At 65.7% G+C, this 18,367-nt stretch overlaps 1 protein-coding gene across 1 annotated transcript; it reads right to left on the reverse strand.

The window, feature by feature from the left end:
• Positions 1-2,615: 2,615 nt before the first annotated feature.
• Positions 2,616-17,558, reverse strand: SLC6A18 (solute carrier family 6 member 18). Its single transcript, XM_045999877.1, has 12 exons — positions 17,363-17,558; positions 13,037-13,177; positions 12,220-12,357; positions 11,451-11,632; positions 9,781-9,891; positions 8,837-8,949; positions 7,771-7,899; positions 6,396-6,552; positions 5,702-5,906; positions 5,196-5,355; positions 3,862-4,024; positions 2,616-2,889 (listed from the first exon to the last, which is right to left on the reverse strand). The coding sequence occupies exons 1-12, from the start codon at positions 17,520-17,522 to the stop codon at positions 2,701-2,703; spliced, it is 1,848 nt and encodes a 615-aa protein (XP_045855833.1). The 5' UTR covers positions 17,523-17,558; the 3' UTR covers positions 2,616-2,700.
• Between the last annotated feature and the right edge of the window lie 809 nt (positions 17,559-18,367).

The following is an 18,367-nucleotide window of genomic DNA, read 5'->3' on the forward strand; positions in this document are numbered from 1 at the left end:
TGGGGGCCGTGGGGGGCCATGCCAGGGCTCGGACAGACGTCCTGGAACAGATGGAAAGAGCAGGAGGGGAGGGAGCAGCCCAGCGGGGGTGTAGCCTGTGAAGGAAGGGCCCCTCCAGGGAGCTGGCTGGCCGCTTTGTCCCCTGTGATGGCAGGAAGGCTTCCTTCCAGGATGTCCCTGATGGGTCACGTGACGTGTGGGGACGCCATCGAGTGAGCCTGGGATTCCAGAGCCGGGGCCCTGCCACGTCAGGCCTTATTGACGTTGCCTTGTTTACCGCCGCTGCCGTGCGCAGCGTCCCAGGGGCTGCGGGGACACGTTTATGGCAGACCCAAGTCCACGCAGCCGTCGTAAATGCAATGGGTGGAAAATGCAGCGGAGATGAGCCGAGCGGAACCGGGCCCTGCCCAGTGTGCACGCCCACCTGGCCACGGTGGTGCCCCCGCTGTCACAAGCAGGAGGGCTGACCTGCCCTGCTGGGGCGGGCGGAGCCCGCGGGGACACTGCCGGGACCCCGCACCAGGCTCCCGAGCTGACCCGCCGCTGGGCCCCCGCCTACTCCCAGGCCCCAGGGGCCCATTTCTGGCATTCCTGTCACGGACCAGACCCTAGAGGTCAGCCATCCGTCTGTCCCCAGCTTGGGTCTCGTTTCTCGGTTACAGACGTCCTATCAGCGTCTTACTCGGGATTGCGCCTTCTTGCTGACGTGTTAAAGCCCCGAGAAGACTGGTGCTTGGTCGGACTCAACTCACTGAGAGCCCTTTCTGGTTCATCTCCTTAAACTCAGTATGTGCACGGCTAAACCTCCTCCAGGTGGAGAGTGAAAAATGAGATTTTTAAAGCAAAGGAAAAGACCCTAGTTTTCCGGTGTTCCCTGGGTCTGCGCTGCGCGCTGGAAGGCTCGCTGACTGATGCGCTCCGTGGCGCGCAGGCAGTGCGTGCAGCTCGGCAAGAGTGGCTTGAGAGAAGGCGTCCTGCCCCCAGGACCTCACGTGCCATCCCCCAGGTGCATGCACCTGGACACCTTGCTCACCTGTGAGGACGCCGTGAAGGGCTCACCAAACCTGGGTGGGCCCAGAATCCCCCAGGCACCGTGGGAGGTGGAGTAATGACGCCCCAAAGGCGCCCCTGCCCTGACCGCAGAGCCTGGGAGTGCTCCCTGACGTGGCACAGGGGCATTATGGGTGCAGTGGGGTTAGGCAGCCAATCAGTTGACCTCAGGACGGGGAGATCATCCTGAATTATCCAGCCACACTCAGGGAAGCCCCAGCATGAAGAGACGGTATTGGAAAGATGCGGCGAGAACTCACCAGCCTTGCTGGGTTTTCGATGGAGGAAGGGGCTGCAAGGTGAGGGTCGTAGCACGACTCACCCTACCCACGGGGCTCGGGGGCACACTTTGGGGGTGTTCTTGGGCTCGCTTCACCTTAATACTCAGCTCCTCTGAGAAGGACATTGGAGCAGGAGCGTCTGTTTCCCGGGGTCTGGGTGGCCCCAACAAGCACGTCCCCACCAGGCCCATGGGGGTTTCAGCACCCCGGACAGCGCCTGTCCTGCTCCGGATTAGCAGGTTCTGGGTCTTCCCAGGGTTTGATCCCAGCAGCGTGAAGGGTGCACACGGGCTGTGGCAAGTCAGAAGCAAGCCTGTGTGTTGGGGCCAGCACCTGAGACCTGATCCCTGCTCCACGGATGAGAGAGAGACAGGAGGGAGGGTGGCAGGGAGGACATAGTCGATGGGGGTGGGAGGGGGACATGGATGGAGGCGAGGCGGCGAGGAGAGGGACGGATGGATAAATGGAGGAGGGAGGAGGGAGGGAGGAGATGGACGGACACGGACGGATGGGGGAGGAAGGAGGAAGGAAATGGACGGATACATGGATGGAGGGAGGGAGGAGATGGACGGACGGACAGAAGGAGGGGGGAGGGAAGAGGCAGGTGGAGCTGGGCGAGGAGGCCCCCTCCCCTGAGGCTGCAGGGGAGCTGGTGTGGACTGAGGGGCAGCCCTCCTTTGGAGACAGTAGGAGCCTAAATGAGAATCAGCCTTTTTGTACTTTCTTGACCCACATTGGAGTCTCTGAGAGGATTTTTAAGAACAAAGAGTGATGTTTCTCAGCATTAAGGTCGGGAGAGCGTCCAGCACCTGCCTGTGCTCGTGCAGGGAGGAACTGTCCTGGGGCAGGAGGAGCCAGGCAGCGGGCGCCATGAGGTTTCCCCACACACGGGAGGCCTGGGCCTCGACACAGACCCGGCTCCAGCTGCCCGAGAGGGTCCGTACAGGTCCCAACAGACCCGCCCATGCCCCAAGTGGTCTTGGCACAGAAAGGGGCTGGCCTTCCCGTTCGCCACGGGGACAGCCTCTGCGCGCCCCGCTGTGACAGGGGCCTCCTCGGGCCGCTCTGGCCGCCACTTGGCCTCGGGGCCCGCCTGCCCTTCGGCCCTTACATGGACTCGCTGGGCACAGTGTGCAGCCCCACAGACAGCTCCGCGCGTCGCCCCCGAGGGCAGGGCCCCAGGGGCTAGAGGGACAGCGTGGACTGTGGTCACAGAGCTGGGCTGTGCCGTGGGCAGGGTCGGCGGAGCGCAGTGGACTTGGGATGCGGCAGCCACAGGCCAGGGTCTGGGCAAGTGTGTAATGGGGTCCGGCTCTCTGCCGGCAGGAGGCACATAGGCCAGTACCCCCCGCCACCCCCAGCCCGACCCTCAGCTGGCCCCTCTGTCCTGCAGCTTCGGGCACCCATCCTGCCAGGTGTCCTGCTTCTGTCTGCGCTTGGCGAGCTGCTGGACAAGTGCCATAGCCGGGACCCACAGTGCGGGCAGGAAGCACAGGAGGACGCAGATGGCCTGCACCCAGCCCGGGTAGGACTTCTCCTGCCGTGACGGGAAGCGTGCCTGTGGGGACACGAGGCCATAGGTGAGCATCTGGGGAAGGGGCAGGTGAGGCTGACCCTCGGCTGCAGGGACGGAGTGGTGTCGGCCGCCTCATCCGGCCTCTTCCTGACACGAAACAGGCTCCCTCAGTCTGGGGGGTGGCGGCAGCAAGGACCCGGGGACCCAAGGGTTCAGGTTTGGGGCTGAGCCTCTCATGGGGATGGGGGCCCTGAGACCCAGGCCTGAGATCTGGGGCCGTCTGTGGAGCGCCCCCCACCACCCTGAGGGTCTGCACGGCCTCGGGGCAGCGCTGGACCCCGTGCCCCGCTCCCGTTTCCGTAAGAGGGGTGACATCATCCACCCAACGTGAGGCACCTCCCGTGAGGTCACCGTGAGGCACGAGTGTGGGAATCTGACAGGACAATTGTCATGAGAATTCTTGAAAACCATGGTGCCGTTCCTCCCTCGCCTACTGCTGGCGACGTGGGGCCACATGTGTAAGGAGGGCTCGGAACAAATGACTTCTGTGCTCCCGAGAAGGGACAGGTCAGTGAGGTTTGGAGGGACGCGATGGGTGGCAGGTCGGCGGGGTCCCTGCAGCTCAGGGTGCAGCCCAGGGGACAGGGACGGGCTGGCAGCAGACTGCCCTGCACTCCCTTTCTTTGGAGCACACTCAGCGGCAGCCCAGTGACACACACACCTTCCCTCGACTCAGACCAGGAGCAGGTGCGCACGGGCGGCCCCGCGGCACCTGAGCAGCGCGTCTCAAGGCCGCGTCCCTGGCTGAGATGCCCCGGGGACCTGGAGGCTGCTCAGTCCTCCTGCCACTGAGCCTTGCCCAAGTCCCTGCCAGGGTCGGCTCTGATACTCCCAGGGAACCCTGGACATCTGGCAGGCCACAAGTCACTTAGGATGACACTTGGGCCCTGGACGGCACCAGGGAAGGGCCAGGGCAGGCCCAAAGTGGCTCCCAGCGCCCCCCAGAGGACCTACGTATCGGGGGTCCCAGGCCCTGTAGCTCAGCGGCGTCCAGGCCAGGACAGCAATGTAGGCCACGAAGAGGGTGAGCAGCAGCAGCGGGCTGACGACCTTCCAGGTCACCCGCCAGTAGAGACCAGGCCGCCTCCCGGTCATGCGGGCTATGTCATCGCTGAACCTGTCACAGAGACACTGGGCTTGGGCTCAGCCACTGACCTGCCGCGCCACGGCCTTCGGCCAGTGTCGCGGAGCCGGGGCCCACAGGGGCCGTCCCCAGCACTCTGTTGCCCCCACACCTTTCCCAGGCCATTATGTGGAAAGGTCATCCTGCTGGGACAGAGGACTGGGCAGGGAAGCTCCTTCGGTCTCCCAGTCTCTGCCAGGGTCTGGGGGTAGAGGAGAGCAGGACACGCAGTGGCCACGGCAGCCACTCTGGGCCACGGTGGCCGCTATGGCCAGGAGCCGGCAGGAACTCTCAGCCCTTCCCTCAGCTCCTCCCCTAAGCATCTCCGTCTGACGCCCATGGCTGGTTGTGCCCAAGGCTCACTGTTTCTGTCCTCACTGCTGGGCGAGTCCCGCCCGACGGTGGCCTCTTGCTCCTTCCTCTCCGGGGGACAGGCCTGTGGCCCTGGTGCCCACAGAGCAGCAGTGAATGCCCTGGACCCCCAAGGGAACAGGGAAACGGGTCACGACGTCTAGGACCATCTGAGCAGGGGCCCAGGAGTAGCAGGTGTGAGAAGTGAGACTGACAGGTGTAAGCGGCAGGTGTGACAGGTGTGAGTGGCAGGACTGAGTACAGGTGTGAGCACAGCTGTGAGTGCAGGTGTGACAGGTGTGACGTACATGTGACAGGTGTGAGCACGGGTGTGACGTGTACGTGTGATAGGTGTGAGCACAGGTGTGAGGGCAGGCGGGACAGGTGTGAGCACAAGTGCAACGGGTGAGGGACAGAGGGGGCAGGTGTGGTGCACTTGTGAGTCCAGGTGGGGGTGAGCAGGGCACGTGCCAGGCGTCCTCAGAGGGTCGGGACAGGAGGCCCCCCAGTGCCCTGGAGTTGCCCCATCCTTGGCCGCAGGAGTCTGCCATGCGAGGCTGGAGATGGGCCAGCCTGCCACCCACCCGGACGGGCTGGAGGCCCATGTAGCGAGGTGGGGCCGGGTCCCGACAGAGCTGCTTTGGACCACGGGGAGCCCCCCGCCCCGAGTCTGTTTGGGGAGGGGGCTCGGATGGTCCCGCCCTGTCCTGTGCGGCCCGGGCAGGCAGCTGCCGGAGTGCGGATGCCTCGTGCCCGGGGGGCGGGGGGGGGAGTGCCAGGAGCGGGAGGGCAGCCCCAGGGGACGCATACTCACCGGGGCGTCCCGTACACGTAAGCGACACCGACCACCTCGAAGAAGGCGAAGACGATGAGGTTCAGGGGAGCGGCGTAGTTGTCGAACACCTCCAGCCAGTAGCTGCCCGACTGCAGCACGAAGCAGGTCGCGGAGACGAAACAGAGCAGGCAGACCAGGCCTGCAGGGACAGCGGCACCCCCGCGGCTGAGCCACCGCCCGGCCCCCCGGCTCCCCCAACACCGTGCCCGCGGGCAGGAGGACACACGGTGGGGGCCTGCTGTCCCGGGGGCCGCGCTGGGACTCACCCTTGCTCTGCCCCTCCCGGGCCCCGGGGTCCCCCATGACGGCCCTCGTGAGATGCCGAGTGAGGGCAGAGCCATGGGACCGGCCCTGAGGGGCGACGGGGCCAGAGCTGGGCTTCCGCTGGGACGGTCACGGAGGGAGGGCATCTAGACAGCAAGCGGCAGTGGACAGACTGCAGGACATGGGGACGGGCCCACAGGGCGGGCTGGCTGTCCACTCACCGGTCAGGACCTCCTTGGGGACAGATCTGCGCGTGACTCCCATGTCCAGGAGTGGCGTGATGATGCTCTCCATGTTCCCGAACATGGACGACAGGCCCAGGGTGAACAGCATCCCGAAGAAGAGCACGGCCCAGCCGGGGGCGCCCGGCAGGTGGAGGATGGCCTCGGTGAAGACGATGAAGGCCAGGCCGGTGCCCGAGGCGCTCTGCAACATGCGCACGGGGCCCCACGCCGTGACCCCCCAGTGGACCCCTTGCCCCCGGTGCCAGGGCAAGGTGGCCCCGCCCTTTTCTGGCTACGCGGCAAGCCCAAGTGTGCCTCTGAGGGAAGGAACCCATCCCCCATCACCATGCAGCTAGCGGGGGGCTGCAGGCCTGCGGGTGCCAGTCTCCAGGGTATCACCCCCAAATCCAGGGGTTCATGGCTACCCCTCCTCGGGGGCAGCTGCCCGACTCTGGCCACAGCCCAGCTCTGCACCAGCAATGCCCACTGTCCTGGGTCGGCCTGGCCCCCAGCCCCCTGGGCAGGGCCCCGTCGGACACCCTGCGTTGGAGGCCACAGGCTTTCTGGAAGCTCAGCCCCACAGAGGCACACGGCCGGCCCGGAGCCTCGGTTCACAGCGGCCGCGCCAGCCCAGGCCAGCTCTGTGGACGAGGTTTGCAGCCTCTGGCGCAGAGCCGGGCCCCGCGGGTACCTTATCCAGGAAGTCCTCCAGGTGGCATGACTCCAGGGGGAGCCCGGCCACGCTCTCGGGCTGGGTGGCGTTCAGGTGCGCCAGGACAGCGGCGTAGTCGTCCCTGGAGATGCTCTGCTCGGGGAGATCGAACGCGTTGAGGACGCGAAGGAGGTTCCTGCAGAGACACGGGCAGGCGGGGGCGCGCTAGGCCAGGCGCTGCAGCCCGGAAACACCCGAAGGACGCCAGCGCCTCAGGAGAGCCAGGCTGCCCTCGCTGCAGGGACAGAGCCTGGCCTGGAGGGGACGCTCCCCTAAGGGCACAGCAGGTCAGAGTAGGGGCCCTGGATAGCCCCCAGCGGGTGCCCCCGGCTTCGAGGGTCGCGGCTCACACAAGCCCGAGGGTATCCCCGGACGTCTTCCTGTGCCCACTTAGTGGACTCTCCTGTGACCGCGACGTGAGTGCTCGCGTTGCTTCTGGGACTGTTCGTGGCCTTGGGAAGAGTTGCCCGGGGCCCGGGGCGGGGGCCCTCTGGTTTCTCCTTGTTGGGTCACAAGCATCCGTTCCATTTGCTTGGGCCAGGGAGCCTGTGCAGGCCGGAGCACCGGCTGCCCCGGTGAGCGCGGACTCATGAGCGGTGCTCGGTGGAAAGAGTTGGAAGGGCCGCCCCTGCCATTCCCCAGTGGGGACCATGCCGTTCACCACGTGGGCACTGCAGCCTCTCCAGAACATTCCGACGGGTGCACACGGCCCACAGGGCCCGAGCTCAGGCTGTGCATCCGCTCCGGCTCTCCCCTCACGCCCCTGAGCGTGGCCTAAGCGTGGCCTGAGTGTGGTTCGCACAGGTGTCACGGCCGACAGGGGGCTGCCCTGGGCACCGTTGCAGAGGACTGAGCCTGCGCCCCCCACGGGGCCTGCGCGACCGCCTCTGGAGGGCTGTTTGCAAACCAGAATTGCCGGCCTTAGCCATGCCGTGCCCGTGACGCTGACGGCCTCCATGTCCTGTGCTTTCGTGGCGGGGCCACGGACTGAAAGCCTCCGAGCAAACAGACGTTTATTGTAGCTTCCGGCGCCCCAGTGTCCCCAGGCTCGTGGCTGCGTCCCTCCGGCCTCTGCCTCCTCACACGGCCTCCCCCGTGTGTGTCTGCGTGTCCCTGCCTGTGTCTCTCGTAAGGACACAGGTTGAGACCAGTACGACCTCCTCTTAGCCGGCGTTGGCTGCAGACCCCACTTGCACATGGGGTCAGGCTCCAGGCTGCGGGGCCGCGGGCCTCTGGAGCTGCCCCACTCGCCCCCGAGGGAAGACGGTGCTCGAGTGGCCCAGAGCGGCCGGTGGCATCTGAGGGCCGTGCTCCGCGGACACCCCGCCCTCAGAGCCCAGGGCGCCATGCTCACCTGTCCAGACAGCGCCCGTGGTCGTTGGCTGCCTTGAATCCCAAAACCGAGAACACGGCGATGGACGCATACAGGGAAGTCATGCTGTTGACCAGGGCGATGGTCACCGCGTCCTTCTCACAGTTGTTCCTGGCGGACACACACGTGCAGCACATCTGTGCTTAGGGCCATCCCCCATCCCCACCTAGGACCCCCCCCACAGAGCCTACATGCCCACGAGCCGCAGCCCTGGGTCTGTCCCTGCTGGTCTCAGGACGGTCTCAGACCCCCTTCCGTGGCCCCTCCCCACGGACCCCTCCCTGCCTACCCTCCAGCTGATCCCCTCCCCTCTGACCCCCTCCCCAATGACCCCTCCCCTCTTACCCCCTCCCCTCGACCCCTCCCGACCCAGGCCCTGCCCCGCCCACCCCCGCCTGAGAAGGTGGGTGGTCTAACAGCCTCAGCGTCCACCCCTGTCCCCAAGGCCTGGACACCGGGAGCTGAGGACCACGTGGGGCCTCGTGGAGCCTGGAGTGGGCTTCGCCGACGTGACCTCCACACGGGCTACGTGCAGGCGGCTGAGGTGGTCCCTTGTCGGGTGCCTGGGAAGCCCCCGGTGCCCCCATCCCAGCCCCGCACGTCGGCAGGGGAGAAGCTCTGGCCACCACCAAGAACCCCGCCCATTCAGGCGGCCCCGGGGGCTGTGAGGCAGTGGGTGGCGCTTTGGGGCCAAGCACCCGGGGTCCCCACCACAGGTGACCGCGCGTGGGCCCCGCATCCGTCTTCAGTGGCCAGGGAGCTGACCGCCGCCGCGTCTCTACTTCTCCGGCCTCGAGCGTGACTCCCGTGCTGCCGGCGTCCGCCCCGTTCCCGGAACCGACTGTCCGGGCTCTTTCCGCGGGACACGCGAGCGGCCGCCGTGGGCGCCCGGCGGTGGGAGCCCCGTGAGCCTGCTCTTGGCACAGGTTCGCAGCAGCCGCACAGGACGTCATGGCCCACGGGCTCGTGGCTCTCCCGGAGCTCGGGGACGGGAGGCCCGGCCCCACCATCCCTGGTCACTTAAGCCCACCCTGAGCCTGTTCCCTACCTGGGCGGGTTGTAACTCGCAAAAGCGATGTGTCCCCCGAAGGCCAGGGACAGAGAGAAGAAGATCTGCGTGGCCGCGTCCAGCCACACGCGCGGGTTCCGGAGAGTCCGCACCTGGGAAGGGTCGTGCCGCTGACAGACCCCACCGGCCCCGGGAACCCCCCCACCGGCTTCCTGTGCGGAGACTCCCCCAAAGGCGTGTGGGCAGCCCAGGATTCCCGCGGAGCGGGCAGCTCCCTTGGCAAGCGCGGCCGCGCTGTCCTGTGACGGGCCACGGCCCCCGTCCGCGTGGGCTCGGAGTGCGGCCGACAGACCGCGCAGGGCTGAGAAATGGGTCCAAGCGGCCTGACTTGCCGCGTTTATTCTGCTCCTCTCAGACCTGGGGGTTCTGAGGGACTCGCAGCGTCCTACGGTGGCTGGGATACGGTGCCCGGAGTCTCTGCTGCTGGGGATGGACCCAGGCAGACCCCCATTCACGGCCAGTGCCCCTTCCTGCTGCCGTGCAGCCCCTGGGACCTCCTGCGGAATGCGGGGGCCCTAGAGCATGTGCGAGGGTCTAAGAGGGGTGCGGGCCCCCGGGTCTGGTGATGCTCGCTGGGTAGAGAGCGAGCAGCTCTCAAGGTCCTCGGAGGTATGGGGTGCAGGGCCCTGGGGGGGGCATCTGGGCCTCCAGATGGCTTCTCTCCCGAACCCCACCAGCAGCATCCCTCAGGCCCCACGTCGCAAGCCAAGTCCTCCTCTTGCTCCCTTCCTCTGACCCTGACCTCCTCCCTGGGACCCATGCCACCCTCATCCCTGCCCTCACCCGCACACGGCCCTGGGTGGCCTGGCCTCTGCCTAACGGCCATCCCACAGCCAGGGGATGAAGCGAGCTGGGCCAGGTTCTGCCTCTGTCTCCTGTGTTTCCTGGAGCCTGGAACCTGGACTCCCTTCAAACCGACTTACATTCGGAGTGAACAGGTAGATTAACCCTCTGACCGCCCCAGGCAGGGTGAGTCCTCGGATAAGGAAGATCGTCAGGACCAGGTAAGGGAACAGGGCTGTGAAATAAATTGCCTTTAAAAAAGACCAGATTATTAGACTTTTCAGTGGTACCGGCTCCGCAGAAAACCCGCAAGAGGCAGCTGCATGGTAAGTGCCGCTACGGCTGGCCCCCCTCCGTCGTCTGGGATTCCGGCCCAGTGGGGGCCAAGGGAACCGTGGGGTGTATGGGCCCCAGTCAGGCCCCGAGGGTCTGGCGCTCCTGGGGACGGTCACGAGTGGAGCCACGTGCACACTTGTGCCTGTGGGGCGGACACTGACCATCCCAGGCGGCGAGTCTCCCTCTTCCCACACTGCACCTCTCCCAGGCGCCAGCCCTCCTCTCCACCCAGGGCCCACAGCCGGCCACTTCACAGGGGCCCTGGGCCACACACGCACCCACACCCATTTCCCCAGCGTAGGACCAGCGCCTCCGCAGTCAGGTGTGGTCAGGGTCCGCTCAGAATAAATCCACGACGACACTCTTTCCCCACTGCCGCCCCAGTCCCTGTGCACTGACTGACTGTCGTCCCGGGGCCCTGCAGGGACTTCCGTCTCAGGGCTCTGGGATTTCTGGTGGGTTGTCGGGCCTAATGGTTGCTTCGGTCTAATGCAGTAATTCTGGTCCCCTCAAGCACAAAGACGCTCATGGGACAGTAACCATAACACGCCAGCTGAGATGAGCACGCGCACGCACACGCCTGGACCTGGGCAGAAGGGCCACAATCGTGTATCGGAGCCACAGTTGGGGAAGACAAGGAGCTATGTCGCCCACATTGAAAGGGAGGACACGTGTAGCGCAGAACTTGTCTGAGCCCCGGGAGAGGGGAGGGCGTGCGGTGAAGGCAGGCTTGCGGGACGGAGGCCCAGGCCCGCACAGAAACCACGTGAGGAGCTGCTGACACATTTCTCCCTGTCACTGATGTCTCTATCAGTGACAGTCTCTGTCTCTATCTCTGTCTCTATCAGGCAGTAACTGTTTTAGACCAGCACACCAGAACACGCTGATGCTCGCAGACCGTCGTTATGGAATGTGAGCCAGCGGCAGGAAAGCCGAGGAAGGCAGTGCAGCCTGAGTGAGGGTCACCTGCCTCATCCCATGGGCAGCATCGCTCCCAGAAGGACCGATGGCCAAGCCCCTCATCCAGTCCTGAGGGGAGAACCACTGACGAGCCAACAGACAGACAGAGCGGGGTCACAAGAAACACCCAGGAAATGGGAGCAGCAGGAGTGGAGAACCAAGGGGACCGGCAGGAAACAATCACAGGATGGCCAGTGGAACCTGCACTGATTGTCACACTAAACGTAAATGGTCTAAACAGCCAAACAAGGGCAGGGACTGCCAGAAACTCAGAATCCTCTATGCACGTCCAAGAGAAACACACTTTAAACCTAGAGACCCAAACGGGTTAAAAGGAAAAGAGGGGAGAAAACCCCCAGTCTGCATCTGCACTGTGTCACCGGGTACAGGCGCCCATCTCCAGGGAGTGCACTGGCCCTCGAGTCTGTGCCCTCCCAGTGCAGCTTCTAAACCCTCTGTGCTTGAACACTGAGCTGGAGGGAGCGGGCAGTGGGGTCTCCCCAAGGGGCCGCACCTTCCCTGTGGTTTCGATGCCTCTGATGACACACAGGTACACCACTGCCCAGGACGCGGCCAAGCAGGCCAGCAGCCTCCACTGGATGGAGCCGTTGTCGCTGATGTCGGCCGTGATGTTCAGCGTCTGCCGGTACCAGAAGTAGCTCACAGTGCTGCTGGCTTGGCACTCGGCCTCGAACGCTGGAACCAGGAGGCTCCTTTCAGGTGCTGGCCACAGGGCTCCGGCCTGGCCGTGGGCTCTGCAGGCCTCTGCCCAGGAGTGCAGTCTGCAGTAACCCAGCCCAGGGCTGCTGCCTGAGCACCAGGCACACCAGGCAGGACCTATGCCCCCCACCGCCCAGGGCACACAGCTAGGGTCAGAGGGTGGGTACAGGGGGCCTCCAGGCCCAGACTTGCCCCTGGGCTGGCCTCGTACAGGACAGGCCAAGTTATTGTCAGCAGAGGCAGGAAGGGAAGGAGAGTTAACACAGCTTCGTGAAGCAGCGCAAAATAGCAACTTTTTCCCTGGCTGTGAGACTGTCCTCTGCTGAAACCGTGGCTGAGGGTTGGACGGATCCAGCAGAAGCCGAGGTCCCGCCCACTCAGCCTCTTGCTGCCGGGCAGGCATGCACACGGCTGGGCTGTGAGTACACGGGGCTCCTGGGGGCCCCAGGCCCACCCACGGTCAGGTGCAGCAGGGTAGGGAGAGCAGGGTTCCGGGTGTGCCGTCCGGGGAGCCCGAGCAGGGCCCGCGTGAGGCAGGGTGCCGCCCCCCCCAGCCGTGCTACCTGTGCGGTTGATGTCCAGCGGGCAGGAGCTCCAGGGCAGCGGGGCCTGGAAGGAGTTGAGCAGGTACCACAGCACCCACGTGAGGACCGTGTTGTAGTACAGGCTGACCAGGAAGGACACAGTGAGGCAGCCCAGCCCTGCGGGAGGCGGTGGTCAGCACCTCCCTCGCCTCCCAGCCGCCGGGCTCCAGACATGGCACCCCACCCCGCTCCCTGTCCCCCTGAAGCCGCCCGCCCCGCGGCTGGCCCACAGCTGGCTGTGTGCACCCAGGGGCAACGTGTCTTTTCCACGGCAGTGTGGCTCCATCCGCAGCTGGGCTGGGGTCTGCCTCTGCATGGGCTTCCCGGCGGGGCTCGCGCACAGTGCTGCCGCCCCCGTGCGGGCCGTGTCACAGGCTCCCTCCCTCTGTCCAGGCCTCCCGGACACTCTCAGGACGTGTGGGCTCAACACCCGCGGGGACACGTGCATGGACGGTCTGGCACAGCTCGCTGCTGCTCCGTGGGGCTGGGCCTGCCGCCACCTCCTCCTGCGCCCTGAGCTCACCCCACCAGCACCCTGCACCCAGCTGCCTCCTGGGGCTTTGGGGCAACCAAAGCGGGCCTCTTGGAAGAGGTGTGCTGAGAGCATGAGCAGACTGAGCTCCCGCGGGAACGCAGCCACATGCACCTCCCTACCCTGTTAGGTCCGGGCCCCTCTCCAGCAGGGTCAAAGCCACTGATTGTGCACTGGAGTGACAAGCTGCTGCAGGGCACCCACGGGGCCCCCAGCCCCACCCTCCCAGCGGCTCCAGGCAGGGGTCCGAGGCAGGCAGCCTACCCACTCCGCCCAGGTAGGGCGAGATGGCCGTCCACACCCCGATGCTCCCTCTCCGCAGGTGCTGGCCGATGGCCAGCTCGATGTAGAAGATGGGGATCCCCTCAAGGACCAGGGCGATGAGGTAGGGGATGAGGAAGGCCCCTGCAAAGACGCCGTGGTCAGTGAAGGGTGGACGACAGCCTGGTGCGGCCTCGGCACCGGGTCTGTGGCTGTTCCCAGTCCCTCGGCAGCATCCCACCTGGGAGCCTCTGGGGGCGTTGTTCTTAGAGGGACACCCCGCACCCCGATTATGGACCCTGCTGTGACGTGCGGCTGGTGTGTGCTCCTGGCAGAATGTTGGAAAGGAGGATGTTTGAAACGGTCTCTGGAGCTTTGTGCCTGAGCGGAGGCTGGGACCTGTCTCTCCATGCCTGGGCATGAGCTTCAGCCCTGCACCAGCGTCCAGGTGCTGGGAGGTGGGCACCTGTAGCCACGGTGGTGGGAGGCTCTGTGGTCCCCAGGGGAGCACACACTGACCACCTCTATGGGGTCCACGGAGAGCCACAGTTTTCTCCTCCAGGAGCCCGCAGTGGCCGGAGCAGGAGAAAGGCCACAGGTGTGAGGAGGGAGGGGCCCGGCCTCCCCGGGAGCCCACAGCCCCGAGGGGCGCACCAGATCGCCTGGGGCGTGTGTAGGGTGCCGGCTCCCGCAGCCCCCAGGACGGTTGCGTGTTCCCGTACTGCTGGGGGAACGGAGTCCCCGTGCAGTCGGGAGCTGCGTTTTCTCCCAGTTCACTGCAGTGTGTGGTCCACTGCCCCCTCCACACAGGGCGGACCACGCCAGCAACCGTGCTCCCTGAGTCTCCCTGCACCAGCCTCCAGGAGGCCAGGCTCTCCCTGGGATTTTGCGTCTCGCTCAGAGGTTTTGACCCACAGCCAGGGCCCCGGAGAGGACAGGTAGCCCCTCAGCCCACATCAGCTTCTGCACAGGACGCCGGTGTTTGGGACAAAACAGTGCTCACTGGTGCCATCCACATCGTGGCCAGACCACGATGAAGCATGAGAGAATGACATGGAATTCTGGGAGATGGCCTCCAGGACTGCCGTGGCCCCAGGGACGAGCAGGGCACCAGCGGGCAAGGGCTTGGAGCTGGGCTGTGAGTATAGCCCTCGGCCACTTCACGGAGCTTCTGGCAGGGCAGGGGCCAGCCACGGGCCAGGGACATAGGGACCAGATGGGGGAGCCCCTCCCCAGGCTGCCGTCTTCCTGCCCCACCCCACCTGCCCCTCGCTCTGTGGGGTCCCGCGCAGGTGTGTGCACCCCCAGCCCCCTTGGGCCTCATGCAAACACCTGCAACGTGGTAGGGACAGGGGACCAGCGGCCCGGAGCCCAGGAGTGGGTGTCTGGGCGTCAGACGGGCTCTGGGTCCCAGGCGTGTGACTCGCTGCCTGGAAGGGCCCTGCAGGCTCAGGCCGGCCAGGTCTCACAGACCCCTGTTCCGTGGGGAGGGTCGCAGCCAACAGGGCCAGCCGGGATGCCAGGAGGAGCAGTGCCTGGGAAGGGAGGGGCCTTCCTCTTGGCAGCCGAGTGGGTGCTGCCTAATCAGCCATGCTTCGGGGAGAAGAGAAGGGAGCGGCTCTGGTCACAAACGGAGAACTACTGCTTGCTCCGTGCACTGTGGCCCCGTCTGAAACCCGCGCGCACCGCGACCCGGATAAAACCAAGCCTTCTGGAGGAGGTGGCCGGTCCCCGGACAACCCAGCCACGCGATCGGGAGGCGGGACGTGGAGCCCCACTTCGGCTTCCGGGCTGGGCGCGGGGCCCAGAGAAGGCGCATCACCCCGGCTGGTGACTCCATCACCGACGCCCGCAGAGGAACCTCCATGAACACCGTAGGCCGCGGGGCCCGGCCGGCTCCAGGTGGGGGAGCCCGGGAGGTGCTGGAGGGGGCGGGGAGCCCCGACGCCCTCATTCTGTGCGTCCCCGCCCGTGGCTGCTCTGGGCCGTGCTCTCTGTAAAAACCCGGTACAGCGAGTGGACTGCTTCGTGGGTTCTGGGAGCCCTTCTACAAGATTCTGACCCGAGGAGGGGTTGTCCGCGCTCCCGACTTGCTGCAGGTTGGGCGGATGTTGTGGGTGGCCTGGGACTCGGGTCCTGACACTGTGCTCTGCCGTGCGACAGCGCCGCGGGCAGACCCTTCCCCGTCCAGCCTGCGCTCGCTGCAGGTAGACCGGCCGAAACCGGTTAAATGCGGCTAGGATTGGGAGTCGGGCGGCGTGGGCAAAACCCTCACGCAGTGGTGTCAGATGAAGAGAGAGGAGTTTCTCCCAGGCGGGAGGGCGGGCTGGCGAGATGGCAGTGGGTCCCAGAGAGCCCCGTGCACGGCCCGCCCGCGCAGAGCTGGATGGGAGACACCGGCCCCGTCCACTGAGAAGATGTCTCGGAGAAGAAGTTCAGTCCGATCGGGACGGAGCCTGTCACGGCTGAGGATCCGCGGAGCGAGACCCCCAAGACCGTCCGGAGAGAAGACAAAGGTCAGAGACCAGGGCAGGCGTGTGATTGTCTCTGTGGCTGGGATGACTCGGTGATGCCAAGATGGACGTTGGGCCCCAGACAATCTGGAAACGCCACGCTATGTCCGTGAGACCCGGGAGTCTTCCGTGGAACCGACAGCCTGGCTGGGACGCCTGCAGGGGACATCCCCTGGGCAGCTACACTGACGGTCACAATGGGCTCGTCACGTGGAGACTCCACCGTCTCTGTAGAGCCCATGGGTGCTGAGGTCGCAACACAGCCATGCGGAGATCGTGGGCCACTCACTGGGTGCCCCCCCGTGTTGCCATGGACAGGGTCATGAATGACTCCTGGGCTGGAACCTTGGGCCCTGCCAGGTGACCTGCGCCGGCCGCTGGTGGGGTCCCCACCTGCACGGTGGGCGCCGATGCGCATCCAGGAGCCGCAGAGACGGGACAGGACGCCCTGCAGGTGTGCTGAGTGTTTCCCCCAATTCTGCTACAATGTTGCCTTTGAAGTCTTATCGTTAAGGAGAAGGCTCCAGATCTGAGTAATCACTGAGAAGAGAGAAATATTCACCCTCCGGTCATGAGTATGTGCAGAATAAAAATGCAACAGGGTTTCCGCTCATCTCTTCATCGAGGTTATCAGCAGCGGCCCACGTGAGGCAAAAAGGGTCGTTTGTTTAGGAAAACGGGGGAGCTTTGAAATTTGACTACTTCATGACATTTCACGAAGGGCTTCACATCCGGAAATGGGGTCTAAAAGAGGAATTCAAACAGCCCCTCCCCCCACGGCCCCTGAGTGCTGGTGGTGACGGGCTGGTCCTGGTGCCCAGTGCCCGGGTCGCAGCCCTCAGGCCAGGCCACGCCAGCACATGAGTTCCAGAAGCCACATTCCCAGGACAGTCCCAGCACGACGCAGCGCAGAGTGACGGCCAACCGGTTCCGGTCAGAGCCACATCTACTGACCGGCAGTGACCACCAGCGTGCAGGTTTCTGCTGGGCGTCTGCATGTGCCCCTCCCGATGCCTAGGGCGGCTCGGAGGCCCAGGGCACGACCCAAGGCACACGAGCCCGCCCGGCCCCAGCCCCCTGTGGAAGCTCTGACACCTCCGGGACAGCGGCTCCGCAGAGATGTCTCCTCCAATGTCTCATAAACAGGAAAACTGAATAGACTTTCAGGAAGCAGCTTCCTCGTAAACCGGGGACACCACCTCCGTCCCTGCCCCCCGCCTGCTCTGTTCCGCGGCGGCTCCCACACACCCCCAGCCCACACTCCCCCGGCGCAGCCTGACCCCTGTGCACACAGCACGGCCAGGGGGACAAGGGGCCAGGACGACTCCCCGCCAGCCACACACAGACCTTCGTTTCTGACCTGTTCCTGGTGGGGGCCTGGGGAATTGCCCCCAAAGGGAACAGCACCCCCATTTCCAGCGGGGGGCCCGGTGGATGCGGGAAGACGGCTCTAGAGGGCTTCTGGAGGCCTCAGGCCTTCTGCGTGCAGAGGAAAGCTTGGCAACAAGCTGACCTGACGCTGAGACCCCACGGGCCCCAAGGTCGCACCCCGGAAAAGGACCGGCCTGGCCTGGGGGACGTTCAGGGTCCACTCCCCGGGGCTGTGGGTGACAGGCACGGACTCTTGTGCAGGGAGGGGGTGCCGTGGCCTGGGCGCCGAAGTGCAGAGGCGGCCTGGCCCGTGCGCACCCCACGGAGCTGCAGGGAGCCGTGCGAAGAGCGGTGTTGGGGGAGCTCCCGAGCCCCGGACGAGGTGGCCAGCGGGCCGGACCTCCACCGCGCAGGCTCCCGGCACGGCGCCCGCAGGCCGGCTCACCTCCGCCGTGCGTCTGGCACAGGTACGGGAACCGCCAGATGTTGCCGAGGCCCACGGCGAAGCCGATGCAGCTCAGCAGGTACTGTCCCTTGTTGTCCCACGCTGGCCTCTTGTCCCCGCGGCCGTCCCCGCGCGGCTCTGCTCCCCCGGCCCACGCCATGCCCGCCGCTCGCTGCTGCCCTGGCTCCGTGGAGCCCTCCCGGACCTCCGTGTGTGGTCTCGCCACTTAAAGGCAAACCAGTGGAGCCAGTTAATCGGTAACCTGGGCCGGGCTCCTGCTCTCACCCAGGCGGTCCCCTGCTGACCCCACGCCCTCTGCCTGCGCCTCCTTTGGTGCCGAGGCCGACGGCCAGCCCGCATCCGCGAGGGCCTCCTGGTCCCCGTCAGGGCCGTGCCAAGACTCCCAAGACTGGCTCGTTCAGTTGTTTCATAAAAACCACTGACTCCCTAGTCAACCCTCTGATTCCGGGACGACCGCGGCCTCACTCGTCACCGTGAGGGGTGACGCTTATCCTTGTCCCGTTCCCCCAGCGCTGACGTCTCCCAAATGTCGTGTGTGCCACGGCTGGGTGCTGACGTGACAGGTCAGCTCGGCACGTGTCCGTCACAGCTGCCCCGCCCCTTCATGGCCACCCGCGCCCCCCCAGCTTCCCAACTGTTCCCTGTCACTACTGTTCTGTCCTTTCTAGAATGTTCCTTGAGCACAGCCCCCGTGTGTGACCTTGGGGTGGGCCTGCTCCTCTCAGCCACATTCGCCAGTGACCCAGCTGTGGAGGCGCACCGTGGGGCCATCGTGCCAGGGAGGGCAGCCGGTGCCAGGGAGGGGCCGGCCACTGCGGTCTGCCGTGTTCACGTCTTAGCCACGTTCATTTCTCAGAGACTGTAACCCCTCAGGCCGGGGAGATCCACCCCTCACCCCTGCGTCCCGTGGCCCGTGCGGTGACTGCACGAGCCCCAGGCCCCCACAGCACCGGCCATGTGCAGGGACACAGGCTGGGGGAAGGG

The sequence above is a fragment of the Meles meles genome, chromosome 3 (genome assembly GCF_922984935.1).
Source record: "Meles meles chromosome 3, mMelMel3.1 paternal haplotype, whole genome shotgun sequence".
Lineage (NCBI taxonomy): Eukaryota > Metazoa > Chordata > Mammalia > Carnivora > Mustelidae > Meles > Meles meles.

Excerpts from the sequence above, each read along its gene's own strand:
- SLC6A18 (XM_045999877.1), bottom strand. The coding sequence starts at position 17,522 with ATGGCGTGGGCCGGGGGAGCAGAGCCGCGCGGGGACGGCCGCGGGGAC. Across the intron at positions 7,900-8,836 it reads GCGAGTTACAACCCGCCCAG|GAACAACTGTGAGAAGGACG; the intron begins GTAGGGAACAGG and ends TGTGTCCGCCAG. Across the intron at positions 2,890-3,861 it reads GGGCCTGGGACCCCCGATAC|GCACGCTTCCCGTCACGGCA; the intron begins GTAGGTCCTCTG and ends GTGTCCCCACAG.